At 37.4% G+C, this 17,756-nt stretch overlaps 1 protein-coding gene across 7 annotated transcripts in view; it reads left to right on the forward strand.

Annotated features, from left to right (window-relative positions):
- The window catches only part of LOC6501769 (calcium-dependent secretion activator), a 338,872-nt gene that overhangs the window by 48,837 nt on the left and 272,279 nt on the right, over window positions 1-17,756 (forward strand). For all 7 annotated transcript variants that reach the window (XM_001967162.4, XM_014903838.3, XM_014903839.3 and 4 more), the window contains exon 3: window positions 4,054-4,174. In XM_001967162.4, coding sequence (XP_001967198.3) covers window positions 4,054-4,174 — 121 coding nt within the window. The remainder of the gene's footprint in view (window positions 1-4,053; window positions 4,175-17,756) is intronic.

Below are 17,756 nucleotides of genomic sequence, written 5' to 3' on the forward strand. Positions count from 1 at the left end.
ATGTCAAACTATTCCAATTCTTAATTTAGAACTAAAAAACAAAATTAAAATGGAATGATTTTTATGAATGGTATAGACATTTTATTCTACTTCTCCGAAGTTTTTAGTTTCAAAACATACAAATGTATGCAACAAAAATTTTTAGTCATGAGAATCTATAATTTGAACGATAAATTATTTATTTCTCGTTTAAGGTTCTAGCAGAGCCACTAACCGTGGCTCTGGAACATGAATATAACGCTACATCTGAATAAATATTGCCGGCCAGATTTTCTAACGGGTTCTTGACCCGACATAAAGCTTTGTATGCCGGCTAGTGATTTGAAATAATTTTTTTTGTCTTCAAAACCTGCTTCTGATAAGCAATTTAATAAGTAATTGAATTTATCATTTATCGATATGCATGAATACGGCTTAAACCCCTTGTTGTCGAAGCACTCACCATTGTTTTGTGGCAACTTCAGATTTAGTAGTCGAAATAAATGTACCGTAGCCGACAAATTGACAAAACTGGACGCTGCTGAGCTTGAATGGCGCTGCTTATTCACTAACATTTTATTAACTTTCACGGTAATAAGGAAAATTTCTATTATATTTATTTTCTATTATATATATTTTTTTCTTTTATTCATCCATCCATCTTATGTTTAATTCCATTTTTAATTCATTGTAGTCGTAGATTAGTTAGTTTCCCTCTAAGGGCGGCGGTTTCTGTTTCCTTACTAAAGATGCTCTAAAGATGCTTCAAATTGATTCGAATAAACAATGTATAAAGCGTTTTTCGTTTGCTATTGCAATTGCAATGGATTTGCTATTGCAATAGATAATTTCTTTTTTCCAGAACGAGAGATTTTAGTCACGCCGAAGGTTATGAGAAACTTTTCTTATATGGCAATTGTCTGGGTCCTGACATGGTCGCCAAATGTTAACCAAAAATGTTCTCAAAAGCTTCGCAAAACCTTTAAGAAGAGAATTTCTATAAGTTTTTCGTTCCGCTATTATTAAGCAAATTATGGTACAGTATTAAAGTTACTAGAACTTGTTCGATAGCTCTATTGACCTAGATAGATACCTCTCTTATGATATTGATGGCTGCTTATATTGATGTGTTTACAAGTTAACAATTTACATTTTTATACCCTTGCAGAGGGTATTATAATTTTGGTCAAAAGTGTGCAACGCAGTGAAGGAGACATCTCCGACCCTATAAAGTATATATATTCTTGATCAGGATCACCTCCTGAGTCGATATAAGCATGTCCGTCTGTCCGTCTGTCCGTCGGTCCGTCTGTCCGTCTGTCTGTCGGTTTCTACGCAAACTAGTCTCTCAGTTTTAGAGCTATCGAGTTGAAACTTTGCACACATCCTTATTTTCTTTGCAGGTAGTACATAAGTCGGAACGGCCGGGATCGGTCGACTATATCCTATAGCTGCCATATAACTGATTGATCGGAAATGCCATAACTTCGTTGTTTTTTAAGATAGAGGGTTGGGACTTTCCACACATGTTATATTTGACCAACATATCTTATGTAAAAAATTTCATAAGGATCGGCCGACTATATCCTATAGCTGTCATACAACGATCGGAATTGGCATAACTTTGGTTTTTTTTAAGTTAGAAAGATGGGACTTGGTACAGATTCTATTTTGGACAAAATAATCTGATTTGCTAAATTTCATAAGGATCGGCCGACTATATACGATCTTCTATATATCTAATAATATAATATGCGTGGCGCCACCTAGCGGACTGCGACTGAACTGCAAGGGTATATCAACTTCGGCTCCGCCCGAAGTTAGCTTTCCTTTCTTGTTTTTAAATGTGTTTATATACTTTAACCAATTTCTTTTGATAAGGGATAGGGATAAAAAAAACCATCACGTCTGCCAAGCGTTGTTGTCAGCCTCGGTTCATTAAATAAAAGACCAGCAGTTTAATAATACATTTTGGTTTATTTAATTTAGGTTAAACCCGTGCAACAGAATTCTACGCAGCTTTACACACTGCCGTAGTACACAGAAGTCAAGCTTGAACTGAAGCCCAAATGATACTTTGCCAAAGCAAAATCATAAAAAAAATCTGTTTAAGATAATGATTTTCTCACATTTTTTATACTCGGAATTTCCTCTGATATTTACACACATCACACATTTTAAACATTGCACCACCTTTAATTATACCTCATATTCAATATCGCTTGTACACTTGACGATAACATAATCCAGAAATCGAGGAATTCTTTTAAGTGTCTGGGGCTTGCTTGTTATGGTTTTTCGTGTAGTTCAACATAAATTCTTTTGAAAACTTTGTGGTGTGTGGTTTTTTTCCCGCATTTTTTTTAATTAATCGCCACTTGGTTTTAACCAGATATTTTTTTGGTTTCGTTGCTAATAAATAAATATAAATTACACAGTGTTACAAACAAAAAACAAAAGTGAATGAACTTTTGAAGTGACATAGTAGGAATTGTTTATTGAGTCGAGTATATCACAAAACCATGTTTGAAATATTTGTAACACCCTCAAAATCTTGATTTATGGTTAAAAACCCGATTTTTTTTGGGAAAAGCGTTATAACTTCACCAACTTTCATTATTTTTTGATGAAATTTATCTCGATTTATTCAGAATTAATGAGACAACATTGATATGTGGCATGAATGACGGAATTTTTGTAAGTTGTACCGAAAAACTGGCGTCAAAATCCGAAAAACACTAATAAAAGGCGAAAACGTCAGTTTCAGGTGTAACAATTTTGTCCTTTTTGTTTAACAAAATAGAAGATATATTTTTTTCAAAAGCTACAACATTTAACTATTGAAAAACACCGAAAATTTTGAAATTGGTTGAAAAAAACGCGTTCAGGAATTTTTAAGCGCAAAAAAGTCCCGAAAAACGGTTTTTTAACCATAAATCAAGATTTTGAGGGTGTAACAAATATTTCAAACATGGTTTTGTGATATACTCGACCCAATAAACAATTCCTACTATGTCACTTCAAAAGTTCAGAATCACTGTTATACTGTGTTATGTATATGTAAAAATTTTTTGTTTTAGATATGTTGGATATTTTTGAAAATTCAATTCCCTTGAACGTTCATTTATTAAATCAACTATACAAGAAACAAGAAAGGAAAGCTAACTTCGGGCGGAACCGAAGTTGATATACCCTTGCAGTTAAGATTATTCCATTTCCGATCGTTCAGATATATGGCGTCTATAGGATATAGCCGATCCTTATAAAATTTGGCTAATCGGATTATATTGCTCAAAGTGGAATCCGTAGAAAGTCCCATCATTCTAGCTTAAAAAAATCAAAAGTTATGCTAATTTCAATCGTTCAGTTATATGGCAGCTATAGAATATAGTTGGCCGATCCTTTTGAAATTTGGCAAATCGTATTATTTTGCCCAAGTCCCAAGAAATAGAATCTTTACCAAGTCCCATCTTTCTAACTTAAAAAACACCAAAGTTATTGCATTTTCGATAAATCAGTTATATGGCAGCTATAGGATATAGCCGACCGATCCCGTCCGTTCCGACTTATATACTACCTGCAAGGAAAAGAAGAATGTGTGCAAAGTTTCAACTCGATAGCTTTAAAACTGAGCGACTAGTTTGCATTGAAGCCGACAGACAGACGGACAGACGGACCTGCTCATATCGACTCAGGAGGTGATCTTGATCAAGAATATATTTACTTTATAGGGTCGGCGATGTCTCCTTCACTGCGTTGCACACTTTTGACCAAAATCATAATACCCTCTGCAAGGGTATAAAAATATACTGATTAGTGTAAGAGAATGTCTGAATATAATATTCTCTATCATGTTTTTATACCCTTGCAGAGGGTATTATAATTTTGGCCAAAAGTGTGTGTTACGCCAGTGCCTTTTGAAATCTACGTTCAAAAATGTAAACGCGCTTATAACCTAACCGCTAGCAATTTCTCCAAGAAAAAAATTCTTGGAAATTACTATTATGAAGTTTCGAGCGTCCTGTTTCCTTGTGATCACTAATACAATATATAATAATTTATTTTTTTTCTCAGTGGTACATCGCAAGAAACTTTAAAAGAAAGTATTGGATCGTCGAGGGCCAACTCACTGCCAAGACCATCGTCACCAACACTTTCAATAGAAAGCGACAAGCAAGAGCCTTCAGAATTCCATGTAAGTATTTCAATAAATGTGTCTTTTAAAAAATTGTATGTTCATAGTCATAGAATTCTCAATAGAAAACTTTATAACTTATGATGATGGGATTTTTAGTTTAAATAGAAATTGGATTGTTTGTAAAAGTAACGGGTGAACCGGAGAACTTAATTTCTTTCCCGAGTTTTTGGATGACTTGAAGTTTTTGGTTATTTATGCTTAGAAGCAGATATGCACTATTTGTTATTTTGGCAAAAAGAAAAGTGTTGAAATGTGCAAAATACTATTGTTCAAGCATTGATCTCTATAAAAATTCCAAAGATAGAATGTCAAGAGATCGGACCCAAGGGAATAAGTGATTAACAGCATGGTTTAAAAACGATCTCCTGCAGTCTAAAACAAATACTTATGTGATGCACTTGAAGCACTTAAGAATGGGTCACATAGCATGTCAGCGTGCAGTCCGTTGATAAGTAGTTTTCAATAGATTTAAGATTTTCATGTATCTTTCTTGTAAGAGAATTGTATGAAATATAAACAGTTTTAAAACGAAACTCATTGGAGTAACACATTATTAATATAAGAGGCTCCTCTTATCAACTATTTTTTTTACTTTCGATAAGTTGAATTAACAAACATTCTACAAAATTTCACATATTTTTTAAAAACGAATACATTTTTTTAATATTTTATAACCCTGGCATTGTGACATCAGAGAGAAATCTTTTTTCTCATGCCTCATCTGCCTTTTAATTCAAATGTATAATACAAATAAATACCACTGTATGTCTAACTACATTTACTTAGCTACATAATATATGTAGTTCGTCATAAACTTATATTTTACTCCGCGATTCGAGTCAATAAAGTTTAACGTCGATAGTTTACTTTATCCTTCGTAAACTAAGTTGTTTTTTTTGACAATTTCTGGCATAAAGTGTCATGTAGCATGATTATATAAAAATAGATTCATTAATGAATAGCGAAAAAAACTGAAGCTTAGTATAAGTTAGCATAGGGCGGAGCGGGAGCGAAGTAAAAGCTCAGTTGCGCTCTCTTGCGAATTCGCCCCGCTTCGCCGCAATCGCTGGTGAACACATTTTAGTCCTTAGATAGAATATTTTTATATATTCGCATTCGATTAAATACGCATCGATTGGTACCTCAATCGACCCGATCCGACATTTCATTCAGAAGTTATTCGAAAAATTCGATTTATTCTTCTTCTTCAAAATGAAGCCAGTTTGCGTCGGTTTGTCGGTTTGTCTGTTTGCACTATTTTTATCTTAAAAATCCTGAAAAAAATTGGAAAATGTTTGTTACTATCATATGAGCAACTTTTTGTTCTACAACTTTTTGAAATACCTTAAGCTTACGTCAAAAAATTAAAAAAACTTTGTTAATGAAAAAATGTATAACTTAATAATTAAGAAAGATATTAAAAAGAGCTTTACACCGTTGAAATGGTTTTTTAAATATCAATTTCACTTGTTTTGAGACCAAACGTATATAAAGTACAAAAAAAAACAATACACTGAAAATAAACTTTTTTTTTAAGAAAATTTTCAAAATTTGCTCGACTGATCCTTTTTATATTGCACGTGTAGATAGCTTTTGAGATGAAGCAACTTTTGATATATCGCTCATATCTGGCAAAATCCGTTAACTCAAGATATAGTCCTGTAAGTGCAGCTACCCATTTTGTACAGCCTCCTTTGAAGCTTGCATTTACTTATACATGTGTGTGTATTTGATTGGCAACTTTGCTTTTTTGGAATATATTTGGTCAATACCCTAAAAAATATGGAGTATATCTTTTCAGATTTTAGTTTATATATTTAAAAATAAAATCAAAATAAAAAAGGGCTTAAAAAGTAAAACGTAAACATTGACTCAACTTGGACTCGAACCCAGGCCCTCCGTGTTAGGAACCACGACGCTCTCCACTCGGCTAACCTCGAACTTTGTTGCTTGATGGCAACTTTTGATGTAATTCTGCTTTGTGTTTCAGTGTCTCATGTCTTAATGAGAAGAATGAGCATATAACTCTGAGCATATAATGCATATAAATAAAACTCTGCTTTACTTAAATTACAGCCACCACCGTTTTCGCCCAAATCATGGATTAAAAGCTAAAAAAAAAAAAACAGGCAAACCAACTCCGCCAATACTTTTCTAATATTTATTGTTTTATATCGCACACCCAAAATAAATTGTTACATTCAACAATTGCTTTAACTAGAAAAACTGGAAAAACGTAATTTTCAGTTTTTTTATTTTTTTATCTTTGCGCATTTATTTTAGATATAATATATTTTTATTATATGATTGATCGGATATGCCATAATTTTTTTTTTTTTTTTTATAAGTTAGAAGGATGGGACTTAGTACAGATTGCATTTTGGGCAATCTTATCCGATTTGCAAAATTTTATTAGGATAATTGGCTTAACTTTGTTGTTTTTGAAGCTAGAATGATGGGACTATCTATGGTTTCCGTTTTGGGCAATCTAATCCTATGTTTCATAAGAACCGGCCAACTATATCCTATACCTGCCATATAACTGAACGATTGGAAATGGCACAACCTTTCTATTTTTAAAGATGCTTGGGGCTGTTTCCAATATTTTTATTAGAAATTTTGTTGATGGTGAAATTCTCATAAGGATCGGACAACTATATAGGATCCGATATATATAATAATAATATAAGCTTCTGCTTAACTGCAAGGGTATTCGGCTCCGCATGAAGTTAGCTTTCCTTTCTTGTTATACCCTTGCAGAGGGTTTTATAATTTTGGTCAAAAGTGTGCAACGCAGTGAAGGAGACATCTCCGACCCTATAAAGTAAATATATTCTTAATCAGGATCACCTCCTGAGTCAATATGAGCATGTCCGTCTGTCCGTCTGTCTGTCTGTCGGTTTCTACGCAAACTAGTCTCTCAGTTTTTAAGCTATCGAGTTGAAACTTTGCACAAAAATCCTTTTTTTCCTTGCAGGTAGTATATAAGTCGGAACGGCCGGGATCGGTCGACTATATCCTTTAGCTGGCATATAACAGATTGATCGGAAATGCCATAACATTGGTGTTTTTTAAGTTGGAAATATGGGACTTGGTACGGATTCTATTTTGAACAAAATAATTTGATTTGCCAAATTTCATAAGGATCGGCCGAATATATCATATAGCTGCCATATAACTGAACGATCGGAATTGGCATAACTTTGCTGTGTTTTAAGTTAGAAAGATGGGACTTGGTACAGATTCCATTTTGGGCAAAATAATCTTATTTGACAAATTTCATAGGGATCGGCCAACTATATCCAATAGCCACCATATAACTGAACGATCAGAAATGGCACAACTGCAAGGGTATATCAACTTCGGCTCCGCCCGAAGTTAGCTTTTCTTTCTTGTTTTTTTTTTTTAAATTTATTATATAGTGGAACTCTCATAAGGATAGGCCTCTCATCTGTTAATTTGTTAAAACAATTTGGTTTCCCAAAACTACGAAACAATTTTGAATTTTAAATACATTTTTGGGCAAATTTTTAATTAAAATTTTTAAACTAACCAAATTCCAAAACCTTTGTAAATTAAAAATACGTATAACTTCAGAGCCACTGAAGCTATCGAAAAATTCTTTACGTCTTTGGAAAGGTTTTTAATTATTCCACCTTCTTGAATGCCAAAATCTATAGAGTTAAAAAAAAAGAGTTTCTTTGCTTATCCTTAGAATTAAAGTATTGCTAACTGTGTGAATCGCCTGTCCAGAGGTTACTTCCATATATATATATATATTCTATATATTATGCGTTCTGTTTTAAATAATTGAAGATCAATATATACAAAAAAACAACTGATATCATATAAAAAAACCTCTTGACGAGGTAAAGTACCGGTGACGAACCTGCATGCGAAACCCAAAATATCTGATATCAATTTTAGTGACGAAAATATGCTATATAGGTGTACAAAATTGCATATAACAAATATTTTTGTTCGGCACGTGGAAGAAAAACCAAAAAAAATCAGTCAATGCATTTTTGGCGCATTTTATTTAACGGAACGCCAAGAGTCGCGATACCCTACAATTTGGTTAGGTATATTGTTCCCGGTATCATTGGCGATCATATATTTAAAATACTCAGTGCCTCGACTATCAATTTATTTAACTATCAATTAGTTAATTATTTTCGTTGGTTTAAAATCAATAAGTTATTTTTTATTAAAAAAAAAATTATAATTCGCCGTATTACTTTAACAAAAAAATTTAAATAAAAGTAATATTTATTCAATTAATTAATAATTGTCGTTTTTTTATTGAAATTGAAATAAAAATGTATTCAATTTTAATAATTAAAAAATATTTAAATAAATAATTTTTAAATATTAAAATTTGCATCGATTTTGTTTCTTCTTAGAAAAGAAATAATTTTTGTAGAATGGAGAGTTATAAACCCAAACTTAATTCAACGACCCTCAATGATTTAAAAAGAAGATTAAATGTTAAAGTAATAAGCATTCGCCGGTTAGAGGAACGTTTTGAAGCTGGATCACTTCCTCTAGAAAATTACGAGCTTGAATGCATGCTTCAGGTTTTAAATGAGGCAATTTCTAAAGCAAATAAGTTGCAAGACCAGATCGAGCAGTTAGACAAAATGGATGCATTTGGAGCCGAGTTGGAAGAGTTAGCAATAACACCCAATGCAAGGATGATCCTTATGTATTGCCTTCAATACAGCTGAAGACTCACGCCCAGCTACTACAATTTCTACAGCTCCAACTCAAGCTAGATTTCCCAGTTTAGCATTACCAAAATTCAGTGGAAATTATTCGGAGTTCAAAAATTTTATAAGTCTTTTCGAGACCTTGGTACACAAAGATGTGAACATTCCTGTTATTGAGAAATTTAATCATTTAATTTCTTGCCTCTCTGGTGAAGCCTTTATCGCTATTTAAAAGGCAATTTATCGCTAGTCTAAAAAGAGTCTATGATAACGAATGTCTCATCTTTGCGAACCAAATAAGTCAATTGTTCAGCCTTCCGAAAATTTCCCAGCCGTCTGCGGGGTTGAGGGGTCTCATCGACACTGTGTCATCGATTTATGGATCATTATTATCCATAGGAGATGACACTAAAATTGCAAACTCTATGATTATATATTTAGTTTTGAGTAGAGTAGATCCAGTGACCAGGCAAAAATGGGAAGAGTCACTGGATTATGAGGAACTGCCGCTGTGGTCCGATTTCGAAAAGGTATTAAATCGTGGGTACCAGAATCTATCCGCTGAAGAGACTGGCAAAACAAATCAGGACCGCAAGGTTTGAGATTGTCAAGTCAGCATCTGTCTATCTAAATTGTCTGCGAAAAGGTCACACCTAGATGTCAAATCTGTGCAAGATCGCACAATAAACTTCTGCACCGATTTACAGTGACTGAAAATAACTTAGCGTTACCACCACCAACAGAAAATCCGCCTTCAGCGTTAACGAATGATGACCCTTCTACTTCACATGCTTTGCATGCGCCGGCTCTAGAAAGGGTATTGTTAGTGACGTTAATCGTAAGAGTAAAAAATTTCCATTCAAATCTCAGAGAGAGTGGACGTGTTTCTGTGCTGCTCCGCCAGCAGTTAAGCATATACCAGAAAACTCAGTGAAAAAGAAAAAGAAGTGGTGTGCTCTAGAAATCGCGAAAGGACGCTTTTGGACACACATAAGTCTCGAGCTTATAGTGTCCAATAACTAACACAAAATAACGGCCCCTCTGCCTGCAGTACCTAACACAAACACCAACAACATGAACGAAAGTAAGCTCTCTGCCCAGAAACAGAGCGTAGACGGTCTTCCAATGCCTATTTCTCATTCGTCGCAAACGAAGAGCGTGCAAGATCATGCTCTCCTGCTCTCCCAGGCACAAGCAGTGCAGTAACCTGGAGTGCGCAGTGCACCTCCCCAGCACTATCACTCTCTGGTCTATCAACTCCGTTATATTTGAAAGGACGCTTTTGGACACACATAAGTCTCGAGCTTATAGTGTCCAATAACTAACACAAAGTAACGGCCCCTCTGCCTGCAGTACCTAACACAAACCAACAACATGAACGAAAGTAAGCTCTCTGTCCCAGAAACAGAGCGTAGACGGTCTTCCAATGCCTATTTCTCATTCGTCGCAAACGAAGAGCGTGCAAGATCATGCTCTCCTGCTCTCCCAGGCACAAGCAGTGCAGTAACCTGGAGTGCGCAGTGCACCTCCCCAGCACTATCACTCTCTGGTCTATCAACTCCATTATATTTGCCTACAACGAGCACTACTACAAAAAAGTCCCCAAAAAAAAAAAGGCTAACGCTGCAAAAGCAATGAAAGTCAACAATCAAGACGAGCCGATTAATTCTCTGTGTGAAAACAGACTTGCTTTATTAAGCGAAGACCGTAATAATGAAGAAAATACGGAAGTTCCCAAAGCCAAGCAAAAGCCCCCACCCATTTACATACGTGATCAAAACTACAGCGATATGGTAAACTGTCTCGCTAAGCTAATTGGAAATAACAATTTTCATATAATGCCACTGACCAAGGGCAATATACGGGAGACCAAGCTCCAAGTCTACGCGGTGGAAAATCATCGCTTAGCCACAAAATAACTAAACGACAACCAGAAAAACTATTAAACCTACCAGTTGAAGAGCAGCAAGGGCCTTCAAGTGGTCATAAAAGGTATTGAATCGTCGGTACCAATTAAAGAAATCATCGAAGCCCTTTCAAGCGCAGGTTTTAAAATTAAGGGAGCCATTAATGTCATCAACAGACAAAAAGTCCCCCAACCTATGTTCAAAGTTGAGCTGCAACCTGAAACGAAAACAACTCCTAAAAATATGATTCATCCCATATACAAACTACAGTATCTTCTGCATAGAAGAATCACGGTAGAGGAACCTCATAAGCGCAACCAACCTCTACAGTGTTCAAACTGCCAAGAATATGGACACTCAAACTTGCGTGCAGTCTGTGTGGCTTGTGGCTTCCTCCATGACACTGCCAGCTGTACCATAAATAAAATCGACCATAACTTTAAGAAATGTGGCAAATGCGGTGGAAATCATACTGCCAATTACAGGGGATGCCCAGTTTATAAAGATCTAAAATATCGTATGAATACAAAAAAACCCTTACAAACGTTCGTTTGCCAATCACACTAACCACCAAACCACCACGGCATCTTTGACTACTCCTGGAGTTTCTTTCTCTAGCGCTCTACGATGGCCAGTGTAGGTACTAAATAGTGTAGGTTCAGTACCACTGGAACCTGAAACTATAGGATATCCTCCTCCGCCTACGGGTACAACGAGGGTAAGAGTAGGCCAAGAATCTGCAACCCCCGAAACAAAGGGTATCGAAGGAATGTTGTCCACACTTATAAGTTTAATGGTCACAATGCAAAATAATATGCAAGAGCTCATGCGCGACTAAAAGCAGGCTAAAAGCAGCTTAAAGCAGCGACACGAAGGCTCACAAAGGTTCTACGGAGCAGAGAAGAACTTGCTCAAAAATCATACATAGAACAGCTTTCCCCAAAAAGTAACAGGTGTCCTCTATGGAAAGCCCATCCTAACTTAAAGCCGCCCATAGAAGCAGATATGCCCCTTCGAAAACCAGATGGATCTTGTGCGCGCAGCGATAAAGAAAAAAAAAGCGTCTTCGCTAGACACCTTTGTAAAGTTTTTACTCCAAACAAGCAGCCTCTCCTTCCATTCTTCCAGAGCTACCAATTCCAGCTATAGAATTTCAAACAACCGAAATCACTAAGGTCATCAAAGAGCACAACTTGCTTGGAATTGGCCAATCCAATTCACAAGTAAAGAAAAAGATACACACCGTGGTAAAGTCGAGAATCAATGGTGGTGAGTTTTCGTTCGACTTTTGGATTTTAAAAACAATTTCAGGCTATCACCCTGACCAGTCAATGAACGTAAAAGATTGGACCCTACCAAAGAACTGGCCATTAGCAGACCCATATTTTTATAAACCTCATTGGAGCTGAGTGATTTTTCGAACTTTTGTCCGTTGGCCGAATAAAGCAAGGTCCGAACCATCCCATACTGCAAAAAACGCTCCTTGGATGGATAGTATCGGGAAAATATTAGGCAAATCCCTCAACTCCTCAACAAGCGCTCTCTAGCCTGAATTGCCAAAAAAAATATTATAATCAATAGACTACAATTTGAGAAAATTTTGGACATTGGAAGAAGTTCCATCTTCTAAAAAGATGTTGTCGCCAGACCAGGAGTTGTGTGAGGAAAATTATCGAAAGACTAATAGAATACTGCATTCAGGTTGATTTGAAGTCAGACTTCCATTTAAGTCGGATCCAAGCGTTTTGGGCAACTCATTCGAGATAGCCAAACGCCGTTTTCTGTCGCTAGAGAAAAGATTATCTCGAGATCCGAACTTAAAAAAAAATGTATTTGGAATTTATGAAAGAATATTAATCCCTAGGTCAAATGTCCCCTGCAAGCAATGGTGTTCTTTCTACTCCACACTACGTAACACCCCACTAGTGTGTCCTCCGGCATCAAAGTACAACGACCAAACTACGAGTCGTTTTTATACCCTTGCAGAGGGTATTATAATTTTGGTCAAAAGTGTGCAACGCATTGAAGGAGACATCTCCGACCCTATAAAGTATATATATTCTTGATCAGGATCACCTCCTGAGTCGATATAAGCATGTCCGTCTGTCTGGTTTCTGTCTGTCTGGTTTCTACGCAATCTAGTCTCTCAGTTTTAGAGCTATCAGAGCTATAGAGCAGTTTCAGTTGGTAGTTTATAAGTCGGAACGGCCGGGATCGGTCGACTATATCCTATAGCTGCCATATAACTGATTCATCGGAAGTGCCATAAGTTTGGTGTTTTTTTAAGATAGAGGGTTGGGACTTTCCACACATGTTATATTTGACCAAAATATCTTATGTACAAAAGGATCGGATCGGATTTCATAAGGATCGGCCGACCGACTATAGCTATAGCTGTTATAGAACGATCGAAATTGGCATAACTTCGTAACTTCGTTGTTTTTCAAGTTACAAGGATTGGACTTTCAATGGATTCCTCTTTTGGCAAAATAATTTGGGCCAACTTATATGATCTGCCAAATTTCATAATGATCGGCCGTCTATATCCTCTAGCTCCCATATAACTGATTGATCGGAAATGCTATAACTTCGTTGTTTTTCAAGTTAGAAGGATGGGAGTTTTAATGGATTCCTCTTTTGGCAAAATAATTCGATATGCCAAATTTCATAAGGATCGGCCGACTATATACGATCCGCTATATATCTAATAATATAAGATGCATGGCGCCACCTAACGGACTGCGACTCAACTGCAAGGGTATATAAACTTCGGCTCCGCCCGAAGTTAGCTTTCCTTTCTTGTTTTTAATCCACTTTTGAAAATTTTTTTTTTGATTTTTGGAGATGTGCAGATTTTTTAAGGTATATCTCGAGTTTTAATGAACCGATTTTATGGAATGAGCACTTATTTTAATGGTAATTGAGTTTGCTACAACTTTCATTTTATTCATTTTTCGATTCGTTGGAAATTTCAGGCGGTAAAAGCTCGAACATTTCAAAAAATTTCACTTTTTTGAGTAAATTCAACTGCAAAAATGTTTCATATCGTCCCACGAAAAATATAAATTTTTTTTTTTTTTTTTTTAAACTTTGCTTTTATTTATTGGATCTTCTCTTAATTTTGAGACTAACAATAAGTTTTCAAATCTTAACATTAACATTTAACTAACAGTAGACTAAGACTGCATTCTGGTTGCACGTTCCTCAAGACGGTCGCTGGGTGGGTAGGTCATTCCGACGAAGTCGTGATTGGTTACTCAACCTTGTTAGACCTCTCGCCAGGTGGTTAGGGTGCGACAATAGCTTGCTAAAGTACTTTTCCTTCTGTTCTGCGATCACATCTTTGACTGGAAGAATGTTTAAGTCGCGATGTATGTTTTCGTTGCGAACGTACCAAGGTGCCCCGGTGATTGTTCTCAAGATCTTCGACTGAGCTCGCTGGACTATGTCAATATTGCTATTGCTGGCATTCCCCCATAACTGGGAGCCGTACATCCATATAGGTTTAAGTACCGAGTTATACAGCAGGACTTTATATTCAAGGCAAAGGGGAGACCGAGCGTTGATAAGCCAATGAAGGCTGCTGGCTTTTAGCTTTAGGTGGGTTCTTTTAGCTTCTATGTGCCGACGCCATGTGAGTCTTCTATCGAGGTGTACTCCTAGATATGTTACCTCGTTTGCTTGCGGGAGTAGGGTGTTGTTTAGCGTAAGGGGCGGGCAGTTTTGCCTATTCAAGGTGAACGTAACGTGCTTGCATTTTTGTTCGTTTACTTTAATTCGCCAGTCTGATAGCCATTTTTCAACATCCACCAGATGAAGAGCTAGCTGCGCAGTTGCTTGCATCGGGCATTTTGAGCGGCTAAGAATAGCTGTATCATCAGCAAACGTAGATGTTGTTAATCGTGTGCTTGTCGGGATGTCTGCTGTGTAGAGAACATATAATGTTGGTCCGAGTACGCTTCCTTGAGGAACTCCAGCTCCAACAGTGAATTCGTCAGATATATCAGTGTTGCACCTCACAGCAAATTTTCTGTCGTAGAGGTAAGACTCTAAAAGCTTGTGGGTATTACAAGGGAGCATTGTCTTGATTTTGTACATTAGACCTTCTAGCCAGACTCTATCAAATGCTTGAGAGACATCTAGAAATATTGCGGTACAGTACTCGCGTTTTTCGAATGCATTCCGAATTTCTGCTGTTATCCGGTTGACCTGCTCAATTGTACCGTGCTTTTCACGAAACCCAAACTGATGTGACGGGATTCCTTCCTGGATCCTTAGGTATGTGTTTATTCGAGTCAGAATGCATTTCTCAAAGAGTTTAGATAAGCATGAAAGTAGGCTTATAGGTCTATACGACGTGGGAATTGTGTGGTCTTTTCCCGGCTTTGCTATCATTATTATAGTTGACTTTTTCCATCTCGCTGGAAAGTGGCCAAGTTTTGCGATGGCATTGAAGAGCTGGGTGATAGTGCAGACGGCGCAATATGGAAGCTCAATGATCATTTTGGGAGTTATGAGGTCGCAGCCTGGTGATTTTTTCGGATTTAGTTGGTTTTTGATGATATTAGCGATTTCGTTTGGGCGAAACTCGATTGGTTCATGTTGAAGCTGAGGCTCATATGGTAAAGTCGGCAGAGTAAAGGCACTAGTGGCCGGATTTGGTTGGAAGATATTTTTGAGGTGATTGGCAAACGTGCTGGCTCTGTCTGCATCGCTGCGCGCCCAGCCGCCTGTGGGATTTCTAATAGGCATCACTGTTTCTTTCGGTGAGCTTAGAGTTGGGTGAGCTCTCCATAGTGAGTGTTTTGTACTAGAAGTTGACAATTGCTCTATATAGCGGCGGTGGACATAAGCTTCTTCTTGCTGTAGGGCTTTAGTAAGTTGACGTGAGGCATGTCTAAAGCTTTGCTTAGTAGATGGCGATCTGTGGAATTGCCACTCGCGACGTGAACGCCGCTTTTCGAGGACGAGCTGTTCGATTTGTAGATTTGTCTTTTTATTGCTTTGTGTATTTATAGTTTGCGATGTTGAGGCTCGAGCTGCAGAGACGAGTACAGACTCAAGTGAATTAACAAAGCTGTCTACGTTGGCTTCATCGTGGAGATGAGGACTTAGCTCAATGTGTGAGCTGATATATTTTCTGTACTTAACCCAATTGGTTTTCTGTGAGGTCAATTTTAATGGTTGTTCCAATGTTCCTGGATGTCGCAGTAGAATAAACAGGACAGGCGAGTGATCAGATGAAAGATCCGATGGGCAATTGACACTTATCAGATTTTTAGGGATGTTTTTGGTAATCGCAAAGTCTATTAAATCTGGTAGTTTCCTTGGGTCTGCCGGCCAGTATGTTGGTGTGCCAGAAGAAACATAGTCGAGCTTGTTCTTGGCTTTGATAATTGCATTATAGAGCTGCTTCCCTTTTGGAGTCACGAGACGGGATCCCCAGTGTGTGTGCTTGGCATTGTAGTCTCCTGCTGCTATGAAGTGGTCTCCAAGTGTGTTGAAAAACTGCATAAACTCATCTTCAGCTATATTGAAGCGAGGGGGGCAGTATACGGCGGCTAGTGTAAGTTGGTTGCCAGTATTTAGTTGTATATTTATAGATGTGGCCTGTAGGTAGTTTTTAGCAAATTTGTTTTGATAATGGTGCTTTATGCGGCTTCTGATTAGAATTCCAGTCCCACCATGTGCTTTACCATCTGGATGATTTGTTCCGTAGAATGAATATCCTCGTAGTTGAAAATTGTATTTGTTTGTGAGGTGTGTTTCCGAAAGCAGCATTACATCGATGTGATTGTCGAGTAGGAATTGAGCTAACTCAAGTTTATGTTGCGAAACGCTGTTAGCGTTCCACGTAGATATCCGTAGGAAAGCCATTATTTGGATTGTTGTGAAACCAGCATTTGAATCAATAGATTTTGGTTTCGCATTAAATCTTGCATAGTTGTGCGCATAAACGACATAAATTCCGTCAGGCTTTGTTGTAGGCTGCATATCATAGCTTCAAAGTTGCTTTTTGGCTGCTCTGTTGGTTGATGTTGCTGAGCCGTGTTCGGTTCTTGATATGCTGATTGCAGAAATGAGCTTCTTGAGGCAGGTGTCGCCGGTCCTGATTTTAAGGCGCTTGCGTATGTCACATTTTTGTCAACGTTAATGGGTCCTAGTGAGGATCTGGCTGCAGTCGAGAAGAAGACTTCAGGGTTTGATCTGGACGCCGTGAACTGTCCATTTTGGGTGCGGGCAGCTATTCCTTTCTGGTGGATGCGACTTTTCAGCTCCTTATAGACTGGGCATCCTCTATAATTAGCAGTGTGATTGCCACCGCAGTTGCCGCACTTTTTCGAGTTGCTGTCATCTTTGCTCGCTGGGCAGTGTGCGGAGTCATGAAGCTCTCCGCAAACTACACACACCGGGCGCAGTTTACAGTATGACCTTGTATGGCCATATTCCTGGCAGTTCGCACATTGTACCGGGCCATTGCGTTTGTGCGGTTCCTCAACTGTAATTCTGCGGTGCAGCAGGTACTGAAGATTGTATATTGGGTGCACTTCGTATTTCTTCAGGAGCTTGGTTTCAGGTTCAAGCTCAACCTTAAAGAGTGGCTGCGGCTTTCTATCCCTGTTAAGGATATTAAAGACTGTCTTGGCGCTAAAACCCTTCTCCTGTAGCGCCTTTTTTATCTCTGCAGGCGTTACTTCGGGCTCTATGCCCTTAAGTACGACTTGCAGGCCCTTGCTGCTTTTTAGCTGGTACGTGTAAAAGTTCTTTTTATTCTCGGTAAGATATTTTGATAATACTCTATAGTTATCTTCAGACTTCATTTGAACTTTTGTTTCTTGAATGTTGCCCTTTACAAGGGGTATTATGTGGAAGTTATCCTTACCAATAAGCTCAATAATTTTGTTGACAAGAACATTGGAACTTTTTTCGCGTATATAGATAGGCGGAGGTTTTGGCTTCCTT

Source organism: Drosophila ananassae (assembly GCF_017639315.1).
Source record: "Drosophila ananassae strain 14024-0371.13 chromosome 4 unlocalized genomic scaffold, ASM1763931v2 tig00000061, whole genome shotgun sequence".
NCBI lineage: Eukaryota > Metazoa > Arthropoda > Insecta > Diptera > Drosophilidae > Drosophila > Drosophila ananassae.